This window comes from Vanellus vanellus, assembly GCF_965231255.1.
Source record: "Vanellus vanellus genome assembly, chromosome: 4".
Classification (NCBI taxonomy): domain Eukaryota; kingdom Metazoa; phylum Chordata; class Aves; order Charadriiformes; family Charadriidae; genus Vanellus; species Vanellus vanellus.
Genome location: NC_138909.1, coordinates 1,272,802 through 1,292,269, shown reverse-complemented (window position 1 = coordinate 1,292,269; position 19,468 = coordinate 1,272,802). Strand labels below are relative to the sequence as shown.

The 19,468-nt window shown below is 44.3% G+C and overlaps 1 protein-coding gene across 1 annotated transcript; it reads left to right on the top strand.

Annotated features, from left to right (window-relative positions):
- Nucleotides 1-5,883: 5,883 nt before the first annotated feature.
- LOC309671093 (alpha-fetoprotein-like) lies at nucleotides 5,884-18,012 on the top strand (the record flags this gene model as incomplete). Its single annotated transcript, XM_082482265.1, has 14 exons — nucleotides 5,884-5,999; nucleotides 7,381-7,441; nucleotides 7,668-7,803; nucleotides 8,763-8,965; nucleotides 9,508-9,655; nucleotides 10,280-10,377; nucleotides 10,954-11,083; nucleotides 11,683-11,897; nucleotides 12,839-12,971; nucleotides 13,610-13,707; nucleotides 14,887-15,025; nucleotides 15,790-16,013; nucleotides 16,863-16,995; nucleotides 17,968-18,012. Exons 1-14 carry the CDS (start codon nucleotides 5,915-5,917, stop codon nucleotides 18,010-18,012), a joined length of 1,848 nt encoding a protein of 615 aa, XP_082338391.1. The 5' UTR covers nucleotides 5,884-5,914.
- Nucleotides 18,013-19,468: the final 1,456 nt, after the last annotated feature.

The following is a 19,468-nucleotide window of genomic DNA, read 5'->3' as shown; positions in this document are numbered from 1 at the left end:
CTTGTACTTAGAAAGACTGAAGTAAAAGGCTGCCTGCCTGCTGCATGGAGGAGGTGGGAACAGTGCCACGGAGCTCCCCTTCAGCAGGCAGCAGCAGTGGGATGGTTGCTTCTTCCTTTCACCCTCTTGTTGCTTAACAACATGCGTGGGAGAAAGGCACCACTTCATGCAACTGAAGTTGGGACAACAGCCTCGAATATGGATGAAACCTGGATCTTTTCTTAGAAGCTCAGGAGGAATTCCTGCAAGAACAGGTCACGCAAGAGTCCTTCACTGGGCATAATGAAGAAGCACACCTTTTAGGGTAATTAGGTGACCTTTCATGGCATATCAGTCACTGACTGAACCTCTTCAAGACAACTAGATGGCTCTGTCACCCCGGTACCCACACAGTATTACACAGCCGGCAGGCACCCTGGAGAGCAACTGTCCTGCTTCCAGCATCCCATCAGTGTTGCAGCAAAAGTGAAGGGGAAGAGAAAGCACATGAAGGAAAAAAGAAGTCACAAAGCAAGAAAGGCTGCTAATTTGATGCGAATTTACCGCGCGAAGAGGGCTATTGAGTCTGAAGCAAATTAATATATCCTGTACATGAAGATTTTGTCTTTTTGTGTGTTAAAAGGTGGTGTTCCTTCTTGTTTCTCTTCATAGTACTCCACTAACTTTACCAGAATCAAAGAAGTTGCAGACAAGGCAACATTTCTAGCACTTGACCCTAGATGCATTAACACTGAAGAATGGACAGCACAACTGGCAACCCCTGCATGGTCTAGGTCATACAGCTGGGCTCCAGGACAAAGGAAGACAGCCCCATTTGCTCACACTAGACTTCCTTGGAGCCCCCTCTTGGGAACGATCTACAATTGTCAGTCTATTGTATGCCAGTTTCTGCCTCTCAAAAGGGAGATTTGTTTAACAGATCCAGACTGCAAAAAGAAAAACCAACCAAAGCTTTCTCCCTTGTTGGCATGCTGAGACCTACACCACCAACACCGCACAGAAAAGTCCTGCTGGGACACCTGTCCCACATCAGGACCACGCAAAGCACCCCGTGCACTTTCCACCCACGCGCCACTCTGACACAACACACAATGCAAACGTGTCCTCCCAAGCCCAGAGACAAACGGGATAGAGAGAAGTGCTGCCAGAAAAGCGGTGAGGAAAGTTGTTTCATTCCCAGCCAAGTGACTCAGAGGAACCAAAGGACAGAGGAATTTGTTGCCAACTTATGGCAGCACGTAGGCGTGCATGGCCTGGGCATGCTCCCAGTGGTACTGCAGGAGGTTATCCTGTCTCCTGTGCTGACATGCTCATACACCCACAGGGTGAACACTCCCAAAAATAAGGAACCAAGGAAAAACTGTCAATTCGTATCAAACCAAGGGGCTACACAAAGCACCTAAGGACCACTAAAAAAAAGAAAGCCAGATATCAGACATGAATCTTTTCATTCCCTCAAGTTCAAAGATTTTGAACATAATCCTTTTAGTTAGACAAATTATTGTTTGTGTACACTACATATATCTTTCCAAGGTAGAACAACAAACAGACATAACTGGGGAGCAAGAGACTACTTTATTACCATGTCAAAAATTGCCTGGTTTTGATGAAACAAGCCATAATTGTACTGATAGTCCATGAATTTATAAAGCCTTTAAAAATAACAAGCTCCGGACTACATATATAGTCAGAAACAGGTTAAGACATGCACTTTTGGCAAAAAAGAAGAAAAACAAAACAAAACAGGAAATAACGTCCAGGTCAAACAGAAGGTCACAAATTATTTTGATATAACTAGTCATTTGCAGGGGCTGAATTCTTACCATCAGACTTCCCAGCATTGCCAAATAATGTGTTAAATCATTTGTATCAATGAAGTGAACAACTCGGATTTCCTCCCTGCATTGCCTCCAGGCTACATACACTGGAAAAGATTTACTGAATATAAAGGTAATAAAGTTCTATAGAATATGTCCCATGCTACGCCTTACGTTTTGAGGCGCAGATTCATCAATGAGGGCCAATTGTCATAGTGTCACAAGGGATCACAAGAGAAAACCTTATGCTCTTCTCAAAAAGATTCAAAGCAAACCCTAAAAGCCAAATACAAAACCCTGCTCAGCTTCAGTAAGCCTCAAATTGTAACACTCCAGCCAAAGGCTCTCAGGCAAACGAGGCTGGGTCTGGTCCATAAAGCCATAGTACACACGGTCAATTCAGCCTATTTTAGCAAGAGGAGCTGAGCATAATCCCAGTTCAGAGCTCCTGGAATGTCGTTCACACACACATACAAGAGGACTGCTGTTAATTTTTGAGCTAAATATTTCCAGGAAAGACTCAAATACGTTCCATGAAATTGAGTTTTCTTAGAGAATCTGCAGTTAACTATGGAAAAGCTGAAACAGTTTTGGCTTTTAATGGAAAATTCTGTATATTCAGCCACAAAGCAATTACTGGAAGACAAAGAGGAAAGGAGTCAGGGTTTGCAATGAAACTACACAAAGCAAACCTGCAAAAATGAACTGGACTTTCTTTGTTGCATTTTTAGCATTTAAAACACTACTTGTATCCTTTTATTTTTAAACCCAGTCATTACAAGTGTTTGTTCTTCATAGCAGGGAGTTATTCCTCATTTCTAAAAAGGCAGAAGGTTCTGCTTCTGGGCAGAAGAGCTGCCCCCCACCAGCCTAGCAGTGACTGCCACCGCCGTGGGCACACGTGCTTAGCAGATCAACAAGCATAAGCCGCATCTTACACGTCGGGTGAATTTCTTGATCAGCCAGGGTATATTGAAGCTGGAATCATTACAGACAAACAAATCACAATATTTATAGTCAGTGCTAGATGCCTTATAGACAACACAGGCTGTTTCCCTACGTATCAACCAACCTCCACACCAGCTGGATTCTTAATTTTTAACAACACAGAGTGAAACTTCCTGTGGATGAGATTTTTCAAGGGCAATCTGTGACCACCTCGGCTTTACAATCTTGTCAGAGTAAAGAGTTAAAAGAGCTAGAATTTTTATATATATTTATGTATACATATTAACACTCTGTGTGTGTGCATTTAAGTATTTATTTACTTTCATCTTTTGATACAACTGTTTACAGGAAGGCAGTGAAGAACTGCATCAGCAACCCCTCATTATCTAATGAGCATCTTTTGTAATTTTCTTCCCTTTTCTCGAAAAGCCAAAGTAAGACAGGACTTGTGAGACTTCCTTATGAACACAGGCAGTGGCAGGCTCAGTCCTACAAATGCAAAGCTAAATTAGATGTGGATAAAGCTTTCATGAGTAGCAAAACAGTCATACTGCTGCTCAACAGAGCGGTAAGTCTAAATAGGAAGACCTCAGGAGCAATATGTAATCCTAGAATATTAATGGGCCTGGCTACAACAGCCCCTCTCCCCAACAAATGATCTAAATCTCATTTTTCTTGGTTGTGCAGATTAATGGTTTGAATAACAAGGATTCAGTAACCACCACGTTAAAGACACACTCATCATACTGTGCAGCTTTCTGCAGAGACGGGGCAACAAAAGGTACAGAAACATTAGTAACTTGCAACTTACCTCATTATAAAGTTTCCAACTTCTTTTTCAAGAGAAGGGATTAAAGTTTTGATACAATCATGAAGAAGCCAACCTAAGCAAAAGCAGAATGCATAAATTCTGCACTCAATAGTAAGAGCAGAAACAAACTAGCTGAGCTCTGAGCACACATACACGCACTTTGTTGGCCTAGTTTGAGAATGATGATGAATGACTGAAGTCCTTCAGGAACACATACCAGCCTAAAACACAGACACCTCCCCCTAAAAATTGGTAAATATCATAAAAAAAAATCTAATAAAAACTAACTCACCTTCCTGCTGCATATGAGACGCAGCAAAAGGCTCCAACAGCCTAACCCCCCGGGCATTTCAAGAGGGTACAGAGCATCCACCCACCAACCATCCCCAGCTGGTGGGAATTCACAGCTCCACACCCTGAGGAGCATCAGCTGCTTTTAGCTCTATCTTGACTTTACAAGACACTTTTCTAAGAAGTTCGGGAAACAGCTGGGTCCTCAGTAGGTCTAAAACTGAACAGGTCAACGTGGCTTGGGTTCTTTGAATGACAACGGGAATTTGTAATAAGGACATAAGCTCTTTATTTCTCTTTTCTAGTGTTTGCCACACTATTTCTTTCCAGTACAATGCTATACATACTTTTTTCTCCTGCAAATTAGAGAGCGTTTATTGTAAATAAGCAGGTTGCCATCTGAACAGCGGCAAGTATTTTCAAAGAAAAGTGAAAAGTAGTTAACCGTCTTGCTGAACGTGCAGAAGGGCAGTAGAGAAACTGAATTTAAAGGATTTTAAATGCAGCAGCCAAGCGCAGCTTCCAGAAATACTTCGGACAACACATTACACCTCTATAATCTCTGACGCACACTCTTTCTAGCCAAAGAATAATTTGCTGTACAAAGTCTCTGACATCAGTGTCTCAGCGGTTTCTGCAGCTCCACCTCAAGTAATACACCCCACCCCCTTTATTTTTATAGCTTGTAGTAACAAGGTTGTGTTCGGGTGTTACTCTGAAAAGGAGAGGATCAATCTGCATCTCTCTCTGCTCCTTCGAGGCAAAGGGAATCAGGAACACTGGAGAGTCCCCAGATGGTCCCTGCGGGGACTCTGCTCTGGCAGCCTCACGACAGGATGCTGCTGAGTCCCGGGGGCCGGAGGGAGGAATCTGCAACTCCCAGGTGGGAGATAGCGCTGGCTCCCAAGAGCAGGAGGGAATTGGCCCTTTGGAAACAGAAAAACTTTCTCTGATCTGCTTCTATGGACTTAATGAGGATCATATATGTAGAAATGCAGTCCATTACCTCCAGACCTCTTTCTTCCAAGTAGATTTTGCTATTGCCTATCGGGTGTTCTAGTCAACAGTGTGACTGACCTTATTTGTGTCTTCCTCAACAGATACAGTTCCACCTTAGATTTCAGGTCTCCTGCTCTGATGACCATGGTCCCATCTTCCCACTCCGAATCCTTTTCCCTTTTGATACCGTCGCATGTGATAACGAAAAATCCTCATTGCTGTCCTGCAGCACGGGACAAGGAGCATTGCCATTTTTTCCTCTAAAGAAATAAAAAGTCTGACTTTGCCTCTTCCTTCAAACCAAATACGTGTGTCCTTGCCCACCTGCCTCTCTGTTACAAATATCTGTGGCTCTCTAAAGCCAGTCTATCTCCAAAAATTTGACATTTTTATCATGCTCATGCTTACAGCGTACCTTTTTTTAATGTCAGCTAAATTATTACCTGGAATTTGCCCTGTCATTGTACATTTTTGGGGTTGATTTTGTTTTAAGATTCAAGGACATTTTGACGGTAATTGTTAATGCTGCAAAAATATTGTAGGGGGTACTTAATTCAGCCTTTTCGCTGGGACACCTTGGGAGCTGGGAGCAAGGAGGGGTGCAAAAATACCAGGTTAACAGCTGAATGTGGCATTTTTAGTCAACAATGTGTTACAAAGGCATCTTCTGCCCAGCACTCACCTTTGAACGAGTGTGTAAGTAGATGAGATCAAGTACAATAAAAAGCTCGAGGAGTGTTTAAACTTCTTGTTTGAAGTGTGATAATTTAAAAATGTCTATTTGTCTAAATTTCAGGGGGGAAAAAAAAAGAATCTCCAAGGTCCTTCCTTTGCAACAAGCTGGTCAGTTCATCATACTGAGCAAACAGTGATATGTCTAATTATTGTGGGAATATTCCAAAAGGGCTAACGTTATATATGACAATAAAAGGGTTTTGATTAACCAGAAATCGTTTGGGAGAGTATAAAAGTAACTCTTTCCCCTAATTCTTTCTGCCTTTCACAGATGAACCAAGCTCACCGCAGGCCCTTGCCGAAATCTGACAGTATGAATTGGAGAACAATAATTTATGTTATTTTATTGATGAGCCTTGCTGTAGTCAAAGCCCTGCCTAGAAGCTATCGGGACATAGGTAAGAATATATCTTATACTTTTACTCTATTTTTTTGTATAATAGGGATGGCTGCCACTTAGCGTGCATGGTTATTTGGTAGCTCGCTTTGCTTCCCTGGGTATCTTCTTATGGGTGAAAGGTACACAACTGTATCTGTATAAATTTTTTGTGATCAAACTTAGATGTGTTGCTTTTTTATGGCTTGAGAATCTATGTAGAGTGCAGGAGGGCCAGTCTATTGAAGGGTAATTTAATCCCCAGGGATGTGGTTACCCCACTGATTTTAGGAGGTCCAAAAACTGAAGTAAAGCCTGTAGTTGTTCCAGCCCCTCTCCATAGTTCACGAGGCAGCGAGAGAGAGGAGTCCCAAGAGGGATGCTACCTCCAGGTGGCAGTTCGGAGTAGCTAAGTTGCGCTATTGCTCTGTATTAGCCTTTGGAGGGTTCTCACTCTCTCTTCACCAACTTCTGAAGGAGCCTGCGATGACCGCACTTCTCACTAAGGTTAAGTGCCTAAAATGGGACAACTGAAACCCTCCCATAGCGTGCCGTCCAGATGCTTCTTTCACATTACATACTGTTGTCATTAGTCAATTTTTTTCAACTTTATAATGTCCAAATGTGCTAAATGGCGCAAGAGTGTAACACAGAACCTACATTTGTATTATTTATCTCATGTTATCATCTCAACTGACACCCTTGCGTTACTCAGAGGGAGAGGTTGGCTTATTTCTTTGATCCTTTTACACTGATCTCAGCCCTACCGACATGAGGGTGAGACCGTAGCATCTTGGTTTGGGAACAGGCCTCTTATTTTAAAATTAATCTCTCAGAATATTCTCTGACAAAGAAGAAACTCAAGAAATGATTGCATTTAGGTTTGCCCAGTGGCAAAGGAAAAATATTTGCACAGGATCTTCACAGATTGGACAACACGAACAGAAGGATTCAGCTCGGTGAATTCTTTAGAAGCTTTGCCTACCGATGTAATCCTCAACTTATCCCATCTTTTCTGCAGAGAAAATCCTTCATCTGTAGCTAAAGAGTGGTGAAGCGCATCTTTAAATAGCTAAGGCAAGGTTAAAAGGTGCTTTGTAAGGTGCTTATTTAATTATGTGAAGTGCATCACCGAAGTAGCTGAACGCCCTGCAGGTTTTAGCGTATTCCTCCCCCCAACACTCGAGCCAGGCAGGGGAATTATATTGGCCCTATTACACTGTAGGTCAGAAACAAGTATTTTCTCATCCTCATGCTTAAGTCAAATAGGGAGTTCAATCTCATGCCTTCCAACTCCCAGTGCCATTACCCCAGCCTTTCTCCAGGGATCCAGTACCAAAAATAAAAGGTATTTGATGAAGCATTCCGTAAACGTTTTTTATTTGAATTATTTTGTCTTTCAGAGGAAAGAAACAGCATTGGCCGACGTTTTTCTCAGCTGCAGGAGAATAATTTTAAAGCCATGTAAGTTGTCCAGGTAGAGCGTCTACTTGCAAATTTGCTGCCACTGAACATCCTTGTGTCATTTGGAAATGAGCATGCACGGTGAGCCGCACCCTCACCCGTTCTGCCAGCCTGCGAAACTCAGCCCGGCGTCACACGGATCCTCTTGCTGTCTCACATGTCAAAGTTAAATAATTAGTTTCTAGGTAGCCAGCAACAGGTTTAATGCTGTGTGTTCTTCTCGTAGTGCCGTGATCATGTTTGCTCAGTATGTGCAAGAAGGGACGTTTGACAAAGCGGTTAAAATGGCTGAAGATGTCACAGACCTCGCCAAAAGGTGTGCTGCTGCCGCCAGAGCCAGCCCCGACTGTGTGAAGCCTTTGGTAAGCACGTTTATGCTGCGAAAGTGGCAAACGTTTTCAGAAGTGACGTGTAATTTCAGAGCCCTGGTATGCGTTTTTCCGAATACGCTAGTGAGAGACTTGACTTCCTTGTGTATGCGTTTGGCCTTACTGACTCTTTCGTTCTCTGAGCTCCAATCTACAAAGCATCTCAAGATACGTGGAAGCAAACAAAGCCCCTCTCTTTCCCCCACCCCAAATAGCACAGCATCTTTTCAAATCCTTGACCTGTATCTTTCTAAAAGATGTTCAGAAAGTTGTGCTTTTATGGCTGAAATAACAAAATTCAGGAGAAGCCAAATTAGGCATTTCTAGCAAATGCGATGTTTATAGGCACTTGCTCCGCTCCATTAACTCACATTCCTGGTTTGTGATGGTGTCTGCTCCCACACACTTTCGGAGCTGGCAGACTGAATCATGGAACGTGAACGGCAGTCTGTGTTACGGCTCATTTCTGATTTGTTAGACACACTGAAACAAACCCTGAATGAAACAGTTCCCAGCCGAGGCGCGACTGACAGCTGGCCCTGAGCACTGCTAATGACGAACAAGAAACAACACACTTTTCACTGTGCGAACCCGACTGTACTTAGAAAAGGATAGAACCTGCTGCGCTGCGAACTGCAGTATACAAATCGAACAATCATCGTGGTTGTTATCAAGAAAAGGTCTGAATAATGTTGTAAGTGTCGAGTATTTGAAAAGCATTCCACTTCAAAGTCTGTCTTGGCATAACAGTAGGTATGAGACTCTGAGAAATCATCACTTACAGGTTTGAGGTCAGTCTGATTCTCACTGCAGTCAAAGCAGGAGGTAATAAAGAGAGAAACTATGAGGTTATGCAAGTCGGGGCTTGTTGGCTTAAAGTAGACGCCTCAGAGAGAGCAGGGGAATAAAATGCAATCCTCAAACCAATTAACTTTTTTTCTCATTTTTCACAGGACAGGATTTTCCTCGATACGATATGCCAGGAGGAAAACCTGCCCAGGTTTACCGATTGCTGTACTAAAGAAGATCCTGAAAGAAACGACTGCTTCCTCTCCCTTAAAAATTCATCGAGAGGGATCATATCTCCTTTTGAAAGGCCAAATGCTGAAGCTGCCTGCAAAAATCATTCACAGCAGCAACTGCCATTAACAGGATAGTAAGTAAATAAATCAGATTTGTTGCTTAACTGTAACAGTTACGGGCCTGGAGACAGCAAATGCACTATCAACCAAAAAGTTCAGTCAAAGCTTCTCGGTAATCTCGTACTCGTTTTTCTTCCTAATATGATTTATTTGCGTAGTTCATCTAGCTGTAATTGTCATTATGTGAAGCTTGTTCCGCCACCTCCTGCTTTGGATATAGTTCCAAGTGACAAACAAGCTGCCCTAGTTTATTGTAGTCTATGTAAAGGGCTCAGCTGAAACCGAGCTCCTCCCTTCGGTCCTTAAAAGCCAAGCACAAGTTTTGCTGCCTCTAAGCCAGAACTGGCAGGATTTGAGACTTCATTTTCCAGGAAAAGGTCAGCCCCATCAGAATTTTCCCAGATAAACACCACGCTATGCAGCTTGTCGTTATGACAGGAAAACAATCACTTTAGTAGCTATCATTTTAATATACGGCAGATGCTGCAATAACACTGCTGCCACCTCCATGTAGGGGCTTTCTCCAAAACTAAGGACATTTTTCTCCGGGTTTTAGTTTTATCTATGAGGTTTCCAGAAAGCATCCTTTCCTCTACGCCCCAACAATCCTTTCTGTCGCTCTCCGGTATGATGAGATGATGAAGAACTGCTGCGGAAGTGCTGAAGACCCCACTCACAACCTGGAGGAATGCTTTCGGAGAGAGGTATTCCATCGCAGGGGTTTAGTTTATTCATGTGCAACCAGGGACTTCCTATAGCTGAACAGATACCAAAGCAGAGATATCAGCCATTTCTTTTTCAGCATCTGAACCTGATACTACAATTCGCCTAGTTAAGAACAAGCTGAAATCAGACTTAAATGCTCTCTGGTATTATAGCTTGAACTCCTCAATGAAAATGCCCTACTGGGGGGTGTTGGGCAGATGCAGCTTTGGGGGGAGCCCAAGGCAGTCCCCGTACCCTGCGATAGCGTCGTTGCCCACCCCCCAACTCTGCCACCGGATGTGATGGCATAGTTAATGGTACATTAGCTAATGGTAACGCAGAGCCAGTCAGGTAGTTCCCAGGTGACGATTTCTTCCCCTATGCTAAAAACACTGAAACCATTGTCTAAAAGGCTTTTAGTTCCTTTTCACAGAACACTTGCTTAGTAACTGCTGGTGACTAAAGAGCAAGCACAACGGGTAGTTCATACCACAGCTTGGACAGCATTTTTCCCTTCACTGTTAAAAATTCCTGTTCAAAAAGCCATCAGCACAATAGTTTTAGCATAAAGCGTTGTCTTGTCTTTTCTTCCACTTTTATGGTTTGCACCTTCTTTCTGCCAGGCCCCGAAGGTGGTGAAGCCAATAAAAGAAGATGGCCTGAGGCAGGAACACACATGTGGAATCCTGAAGAAGTTTGGAGAAAGGACCTTAAAGGCTCTGTGAGTCTTCCCCACGGTTTATCATTAATTTGAAATGAAGCAGGCATGTTGCGTCTTAGCTGTGGGTGGCTCCACACCTGCACCCAGTACAGGGACCCCAAATACCAGCCGTGGCCTTTTTGTGTGCAGGTCACTAGTAGCATCTAACAAGGAAGACAGATTAGGAATATAAATTTGTGCATGACAGCAGTCAACGTTTCCTTACAAACTGCCGTGAGCTTTCAAAATCTAATCCCAAAGTGTGAAAGGAACGCATCTCTCTGGGATGAAAGTTAGAGAGGTTGGGAGAAAAACACAAGTCATCTCTCTCAGCCATTTTTGACACAAGGTTGCTGCTGTAATTTCATGCTCACCTACCACTCTTTCCACCACCTCACACTGAAATTCACCTGGGATCCTTAGCTAACTCTGACAATCTCAGCTAGTGGCTTCAAGGGACGTTTATTTGTTAACTTCAGTGGGAGCAGGGAGAGACCCTTCCTGAGCAGTTCGGATAACCCCTCCACAGAAAAGCAATGATAGCTATCACGGTCTCACGCTGTGAATATAAACAATAACAGTTTTTCTTTGTTGTAGGAAACTTGCTCAGATAAGCCAAAAATTCCCCAAAGCTGATTTTGCTACTGTTAACAAACTTGTGATGGATATTGCTAACATGCACGAGGACTGCTGTCGTGGGGATATGCTGGACTGTATGCATGATAGGGTAAAACATTTAATATTTACATGTCTGCAGAAATTGAATGCTTTTTGTTGTTTTCAGATTTTTTTTCCCCTCCTATGCTGTACCGATTGCTCTCCAAAACTGGAGTTTAACTCTTGAGTTTAAAAACCCGGTTGATTTTCCCATTTGACTTTTCCTGGTGTGAAATCATCAAGAAGGGTAGAAAGATCACTTAGTGGCTAACACTGCTCCAGCAGATTTGGTTGCAGCTCCTAGCTGTGACACCTGTTTTCTGTACAACGTTTGGCAGAACAGAGTGTCTGCCCATCCTCCATTCTCTGCCGCCTTCTCCTACCCAATCCCTCACTCTCACTGCTTGTCTGTGGTGTCTGGTGAGACAGCAAACTTCTCGGTTTAGGTGCTTCCCTAGCAGCACCTATCAAACAGCAAGCAAGGCACTGCAGCAAATAGATCGCCAGGGCTTCAGCCTTCTTCCTTGCTCTGCCAGATGTCTGCTGCACAGCTTTGGCCAGCCGCCTCTGCTCCTTGGGAGTCACCTTCCCTGCCTGTAAAACGGAGATAAACACTGACCCAAAAACGACCAAAATCTGGTGCCCTTCATTCCCTTTTTTGCTTTACAGGAAGAGATTCTACACTATGTCTGCACCCACCAAGACATCCTATCAAGTAAAATTAAGAAGTGCTGTGAAAAGCCTCTGTTACAGAGAAGCGAATGCATAGTTAACGCAGAAAACGATGACAAACCTGCTGGCTTGTCCCCCCACGTCAGGGAGTTTATAGAAGACAAAGGAATATGCGAACGTTTTGCCCAGGAAAAAGATACCCACTTAGCCAGGTAACACGGGTCTTCCTGTACTCGTCAATAGTGGTGTTTCAGAACTTGGGTCACAAGATGAGAGTTCGGCCGTTAAAGCCGAGCTCATCAGCCCTGCTTTGTCTGCTCTCTGAGCATGCAGGCACGGGGTAGCGTGCGAGTCGATCTCAGTAAAACTCCACTCAGCCCTACAAGGTGTGGAACGGGAACAAATGCAGAACAGGGCACAACTGTTATTTCAGACACAAAATTGAAGAGACACGTCTGAAATTTAGCTACTGTCAGTTCTGATCTCAGGGTCAAAATGTAGCTTTGAGCCGCTCTTCAGCGGGAATTAAAAACACGCTTGTTTAAGTCAGACTCCGGTCCTGATTCAAACAGGATCGGTCCGTTTCTGTTCCAACCATGTTCCTTTGTGCAAGGAAGCCCTGATCCTACCTGTGGTAAACTTGGGTGAGAATGCCACAGGCTGCAACAGAAACAGCATTGAGTCCCAAAGACAGAGAATTCCCTTCAAATAATACCTGTCACTTCCATTTATGAAAAGTACAGCTAATCAGTTGGGCACAACTGGTGTGTGGGGTGACTGCCTCAGCACAGCTCATCTTTTCCATGTCTACCGAGAAATGGGTCTGTTACTAGAAATTACTTCATCATGACTTAGATAGGGTTACAAAAAGAGCAAAACCCCAAGCCCCACAAAGCTCTAAGCCAGGCTTGACCCAAGCTAACACTGAGCTGGGACTGTTACACGCGCAGGATTTGCTCAGGCACTGCTGTGCTCAGCCAGCCACGATTTGTTCAGGTTCCGTCCCAGGCTGAGACGCTGGGAAATCCTCCCCGTTCCACCGGACCTCTGACAAAACCATCCGGAACGCACCCCTGCTGTCCTTACCATCCCCGACCTCTGGAGGGCAGTTGTTTCAGTTTATCTCTAATTCCTGATATTCCACGTGTTGCAGGTTCCTGTATGAATATTCCAGGAGACACCCTGAATTTTCTGCTCAGATGCTTTTAAGAATTGGTAAAGGATACGAGGACCTGCTAAAAGAGTGCTGCAAAACCGGTGCTCCAGACGACTGCTGCAGCAGAGGGGTGGGTGCCGTCCGGCTTCACGCAATGTACCGGTGGATTCACGCGTGTGACCACACAACTGGCTCTGGCTAGTGAATATCCCTGCCCCAGATTTAGAGCGAGTGCCCACAGCTCCTGTAGCAAACCCTGCAAATATTGCAAGGCCCGACTGATTCCCGTATGGAAAACCATCAGCAGAGCCTTCGCAATCTTCAACTGAGACGCAATCAAACATGGATAGACAGAGATGCTGGGGAAAGGGATTGACCTAATATTTGTGCGAGCTCTGCTCACTTTCAGGCTCCCTAGCGGTGCCAGTTGTCTTCTTGAAAATGTAAAAGGCGCTTTATGGTTATTGTCTCAGACAGAGACAGCAGCGTTGTAAATACCTGAAGGTAGGAGCCACCCTGTGTCTCAGACCCAGCCTTCCCTCAGTTATACGAAATTAAATCTTTCAAGGGGATTGAAGGTGGACGTTTATCCCATTCAGGCAGTTTATAGAGGTTTCAGGCAGATGAAGACTTTCTAATGGCATTAAAAATGGGTGGTATATATCAGGTGAGAGGAAGCTATGGATATCCAGGCATTACCACGAGGCAGCAGGGCGTTCTGCATTCCCCCTGAGACAATGACACCTCAAACTAATTTATTTTTTTCAGGAGGAAGAACTGAAGAAACATATATATGAAACGGAAACGGTCATGAAGACGAGCTGTGACATTTACAAGGAGAAAGGAGATTACTACTTCCAAAACGAGTATTCCTTTTTCATATGCTTACATTACTCCTGTGCCAGCTGCGCACAACTCGGGCTGGAGTCAAGCCACGCACGTCATCAAAGCTTGGCTAAAAGACACCACTTGAACATTTAAACCAATATGTTAATGGCTTCTAGGTGTTTTTTTTTCCTCTTTTCCAAGACAGTGTTGTGGCGTCTCATGAGTTCTGTCCTTAACTCATGAAACGTGAAGCGACAACTTGATCCATCTCCCGTCCATGTTTCCTATGATGTTCTCGCTTTACGGCTGCATCTTGAGCTGCGAGCTGTGACTTAAGAGTCATAAATTTGACCAAAAGACAGTGGCTGTGTCTTTTGCAAAAGACTTTGTCCAGCTCCTGCAGCAGATGTACACATTAACAATTCTAACAAAAACCTAACTACAGTAGACGGAGCAAAACGGCACCAGCTGAACCGTATACTCTGCTGAAATGCAACATGCAGGCACAAGCCTCCTGGGGGAACTTTGGCCCCGATTTGCAATGTTAATAAGCACGTGCCTAACAAAGTATGTAAGCAATCTCAATGAAACCTCCAAACTGCTTGCATGCTTAGAGTTAGGCTTCAGCTAGCCTTCTCTGGGGAGATATATCGGGCTTTCTGCACTCCCGTGCAGATTTGATCTTTAAAAGACCTTTGGAAACAGAGGTTCCCACCCAACCTGGTGGGCTGCTTCTGCCTGTCGTATCAGTTGTTAAGGTTTTCCTGGCTATGAGGGTTAATAAGCAGTGTTTTAAAAAGAAAAAACAAGTGAACTTTTTTGAGCTTATCTTCTGCCCTCATCTAGTCTGCCAAGAAGTCACTCCAGTTCAATTTTGCTCTTAGAGAAGCTCCCTGCACTCCCAGGGAAATGAGTAACACCTAAAACACATATGTACCACCTGGTAAGAGGGCCCACCAACACATAACTGGCAGTTGTATCCTTAATTTTATTTTTTTAACCTGGTAAGAGACTGGTCAGAAAAAGGGGAGAGCTCAAACAACCAGAGCAGGCTTACACTTGCTGACTTGAGCTGATGAACGCCAGGCTTAGTCCTGCCTTGCACTCCTGAGCGCTCGGGGGGGTTTGGCTGCGGCTCTTCACATGCCAAGGCACCGGCTCGCTCACTGCTGCCCGGTGGAACAGAAACACCAATATCAAATAAATTATCATTTCAGGCTTATCATGAGCTTCACCAAGAAGATGCCTCAGCTGACATCCGCCGAGCTGATAAAATTCACCAAGCAAATGACCACAATTGGTGCCAAATGCTGCCAGTTAAGCCAGGACAAGCTACTGCCTTGTGCCGAGGAAAACGTGAGTATTTTTCTACTGTATCTTGGTCCTACGTTTTCTTGAAACTGCCACCAATTCTGCTGCCAGCAGAGTTGTAGAGCTTGGAGTAAAGGTAAATGAGAAAAATGTTCACTGAGCTTTTGACCTGGCCTGAAGATGTATTTCCAGGCCTGAAGTAAGCGTAACTCAGCATCGTTGCAGTTAATGCTGGAATTAAACGACAGGAGGACCAGGAAATTGCAGGGCCAGCACGGGGCAGTTACCAGGTGCGCAGCGTGAGCAACCCGACCCTGCTCCCTCTGAAGCTAATGATCTCTCGTCCCAGCTCATCCTTTCTAGATGCCTGAAGCTCTAGCGCTCTGTGAAAAGGATCAGTTTTGTACAGCTCTTCCCTGAGAATTCTCCAGGCCCCTAAGTCAACCTACTGGAAAAGCTTCAGCCTGTCCCCCAGCCACCCGTTTGTAGAACATCACATTTACAAGAAGATACCCACAGAAACCCTCCTGATGAAAACAAATCAAACGCAAAGACAGTCCCTAAAACCGCACATACGCATTTATTCTGAAAAATCTGAGCCATCTTTGCACTGACAAAAGTCAGCATTCAGTAGAAATACAAACTATTAACTATCTTACCAACAAGGTTTAATTGAAATTCTCAGTTATAAAAAAAATAACTTTACTAAGAGCAGCATGATTTCAGGCATTTCTGAAAATGAAAAAATAATGTAAAGTTGTTGTTTGTTTTTTTTTTTTTTTTTTTTTTCTTCACTTCTCTTGGTAAAGCTGGATCTCGTGCTTGGAGAAATATGCAGAAGACACCTGACCGATCCAATAAACCCGGGAGTTTGCCGCTGCTGCAGCAGCTCCTATGCTCTCAGGAGGCCGTGCATGGGCAAACTAGAAGTGGATGAGAACTACGTGCCCTTGGCATTGACTCCCGGGCTGTTCACTTTCCACGAAGACTTGTGCACCACTGAAGAGGAAAAGTTACAGCACAAGAAGCAGGAGTAAGACATGCCTGTTTGGTACCCCGGTGTTTCTTATTGTTATCCTGGCGATGCTCCCTTTTCCCTTGTCCACCGTGGCTGGCCTTCTTGTGCCCCACTTGGCCATCGGAAGAACAGCCATACGTCCCCCACCCCCTCTTCCAAGCTCCTTGTCTTTCCTCTCGCGCCCACTTTCTTCTGCTTTCTGGTTCAACCTGTATTAACTTGCATTGGGTTAGGACATCATTTTCAGAGGTGGGGAGCCGCACTGGTACACCCCGCCAGAAAGGAAGCCACAGGTGTGCAAAATTGGGCACTGCACAAGGCCGGCATAAAGAGACACAAGAAGGAGGAAACTGCTGCCTGAAGTATGGCATGACCTTTATGGCTTAATTTTGGCTCATTTCCCAGAACGGGAAAACCCATGTGTTTTTCCTCATCCTGAGCACTCCTTCAGTCTCTGAAAAGCTCTGGTGTTTGGTTGCCTTGGTCAGAGTAAACGTGTGTGATGGACACCCCTCCCAGTCACTGCAAGAAAAGAAAACCTCTTTGGCCATCAACTTGTGCTGTGGTGAACCTGCACTGTCCTGAGCCCTCTGGAGCAGTGCCCAGCACAGGCGCCATGTGCACCGTTTCTCATGGATAGTCATGGTGGAGCACCTCCAAAACTGAGCACTGGTATCTTATCTCACAGGGGAACGGGGCGCATCTTTGCGCCCTGCTGCAAATACGTGTCTGGGTGGTGAATAAAAATGACAAAGCTGTAGCAAGGAAGGGAGAGGGACAGTGCAGGACTAGCGTTTGAGGAGCGCTGCGTAAGGCCTGTGCTTACCTGCCGGCTTCACAGGGCTCGCTTGGCTTTTCCTGCAGGATGCTCATCAACCTCATCAAATACAAGCCCCAGATCACGCAGGAACAGCTGAGCTCTGTCACAGCCGCCTTCACCGCCATGAGGGAACAGTGCTGCAAAGAGGAAAACCGGGAGGCGTGTTTCCTGCAAGAGGTATCGTTTCTGTTTTCACCCACACTTTCGGAACCAAAACGCGAACGCAGAGTAGACACAAGAGTATAAATTCCTCCACTGAGCAGCAAAAGCAAAGCCTGGCTAGCCAGAATTCCTGCCGCTGCGTTTCCAGAGACAAAGTGTTCTGCTTGCACAAGCAGATGCGTGTACCAGCTGAATGATCACTTGAGAGTGTATTAATTAGTCTTGAGTTTCTGTGCAGCAATTTATAGACACAGTCAGCTACAGCTATTGCTTCTGGGCAGTCACTGGGACTTGCACTGGAGATGGACACGGGCAAAGGTCTTTCCCTGGCTAACAGTTCTTAACCGAATTTCTCTCGAAAAGTTCCTCTGCAATAGGGAGAAAAAGGATATATGCAAAAGCATTTTCCCTGTTTATTCTCCCGACATCCATTTTCCTCTTGTCTTTCCTCTGTTATTTTAGCTCACTGAACTTCATACTGCAGAGCTCCGCTGGCTTCTCTTTACCCTCCGGGAAATCTGCTTTTGCCTACTTCTCATCTCTCTCTCTTCCAGATATTCCTTAACTGAACTTCAGCAAAGCAGCCAGGACCCTTGAGCCCTGCTCGCTCTTTTCCCAAGTCCTTGCCTTGCTTTCAATGATAAAATACAGAAAATTCTCTCCTTTATTAATAAGCAATTTCCACCTCTGAATACACCCAAACAGCATATCCGCAAAAAAGTGTTCTACTAACTGCTCCTAACAGAACTGCATTGCAGGATTCTTCCGACAAGCACCAAATCCTCTAAGACAATCTGAGCTGAACAGCAAAAGCGAAACATTTATTAAATACAGTGATATACGTACATACACTCTGCATATACACTGTTTGTACACAACTGGCAAAGATTATAAACCATTACCTACTGCTGCCACACTCATTTAACTTGTTCACAACTACATCATCTTCCTGATGCTCACAGATTTTTTTTTTTTTTTTTCTCCCAGGGTCCAGAACTTATAAAGAGAAGTGAAAAAATGCTGTCAGCATAAAGAGCTGACACAGCATATTGGAAGATTCTTGCTGAACCATAGGAACTCACACGAACTTAACAGTGAGCGGATCTTTTCTGAATGTTCACGAAATTGAAACAGGAACGTATGATTTGTCATAGTGGGGAAAACTGTGTCGTGGCTCTTCACTCACGAATCTAACGAAGTCATGACAGTTTGCACCAGCTGCAGTTCTGCCACTGCCCGATCTGCTGCTGCGAACACGGTCCCAGAACTGTCTCAGAATAAAACATCGAATTCCCACCTAGAATCTGCCGAGCTGCAAAACCGCTTACCTGAAAATTAAATGTCTTTATCCATTTTATTCAGACAGGGGAGAAACCTGTAGGCACACTTCTTTGCTGGCTCCTATCACTTTGATTCCAAATGATCAAATATACATAAAATTTAAACCAATTTAACTTAAAAGCCAGTTTAAGTTGGGGGGTGGTGCAGCACCTCAAAGAAAACCACTGAAAGACTAAGTTAAATGGGTGAGAACTCGGGGTTCAGATGCGGCCCCCATCTTATGTCACGGAATGTTGCTTTCCTTACACCAAATAGTCACAGACATCAAAAAGAGAAAGGTGTTTTAAATCTTAAGCTTAGGAACCATAAACGCAAATGAGATCAAATTAAGAAAATCTGCCTTTAACCACTGCAAAATTATTTTTCAATCACCAAATAATTATTTTTGCATTTTTATGACAATGTCCCTGAGAGACAACACATGCACTCACTATTACCGGCTGCTCTAGGGGAGTAGTTGTGAAGTTGCCTTTAAGCACAGAAGAAGATTATCTTGGGCATTCCAAAGAGGCTGAGAAAGAAGGAAAATGAGCAAAATGTCATGGAAAAGCCCGAGCAGGAACTGGTGACGCACCCGGCCAGCAGACCGGTGTTTCGAGGCAGCACTGGGAGACTGGCAAATTCACACTCAGGTTGTTTGACACAAAAAAAGCTGTCGGGTTTTTACTTTCTTTTTACATTAAAAGAAATTAAAAGCAGTGTTAAAAAATCGTACGTCAAAACTAGTGCTAAAATAAAGAAATATTTTTTCTGGAAGCCTCTGGCTCAAGGGAAGAGACACCCAGGTGCCCGATGCTTTCGGTGCCTGTACCTAGCAGCAGTTACCCAACAGGCATTAAGAAACATTGCCCAAACAAACATCTCAGAAAACGCAAACCCAGCTTGAAGTATTCCCCTCAGAGAGAAGGTTTCACAGTCAGATGGAAGAGGTCAACCAACCGGAGTCCCATCGGAATCTACCCTGTACACATGGCTCGGCAATACTTTCAGTAAGGATATAAGTAACGAGAAGAAAACCAATTCGTTGGATTAGTGGCTGACAGCAAGATGGAGACTCGCTGTTGCAAGTCCCTTGGCAAGATTTCAAAAGTCAAAATCATCTTGGCAAATCAGAGAAAGCGCCTAGAGAAAACCAGCTCGGTTCCAC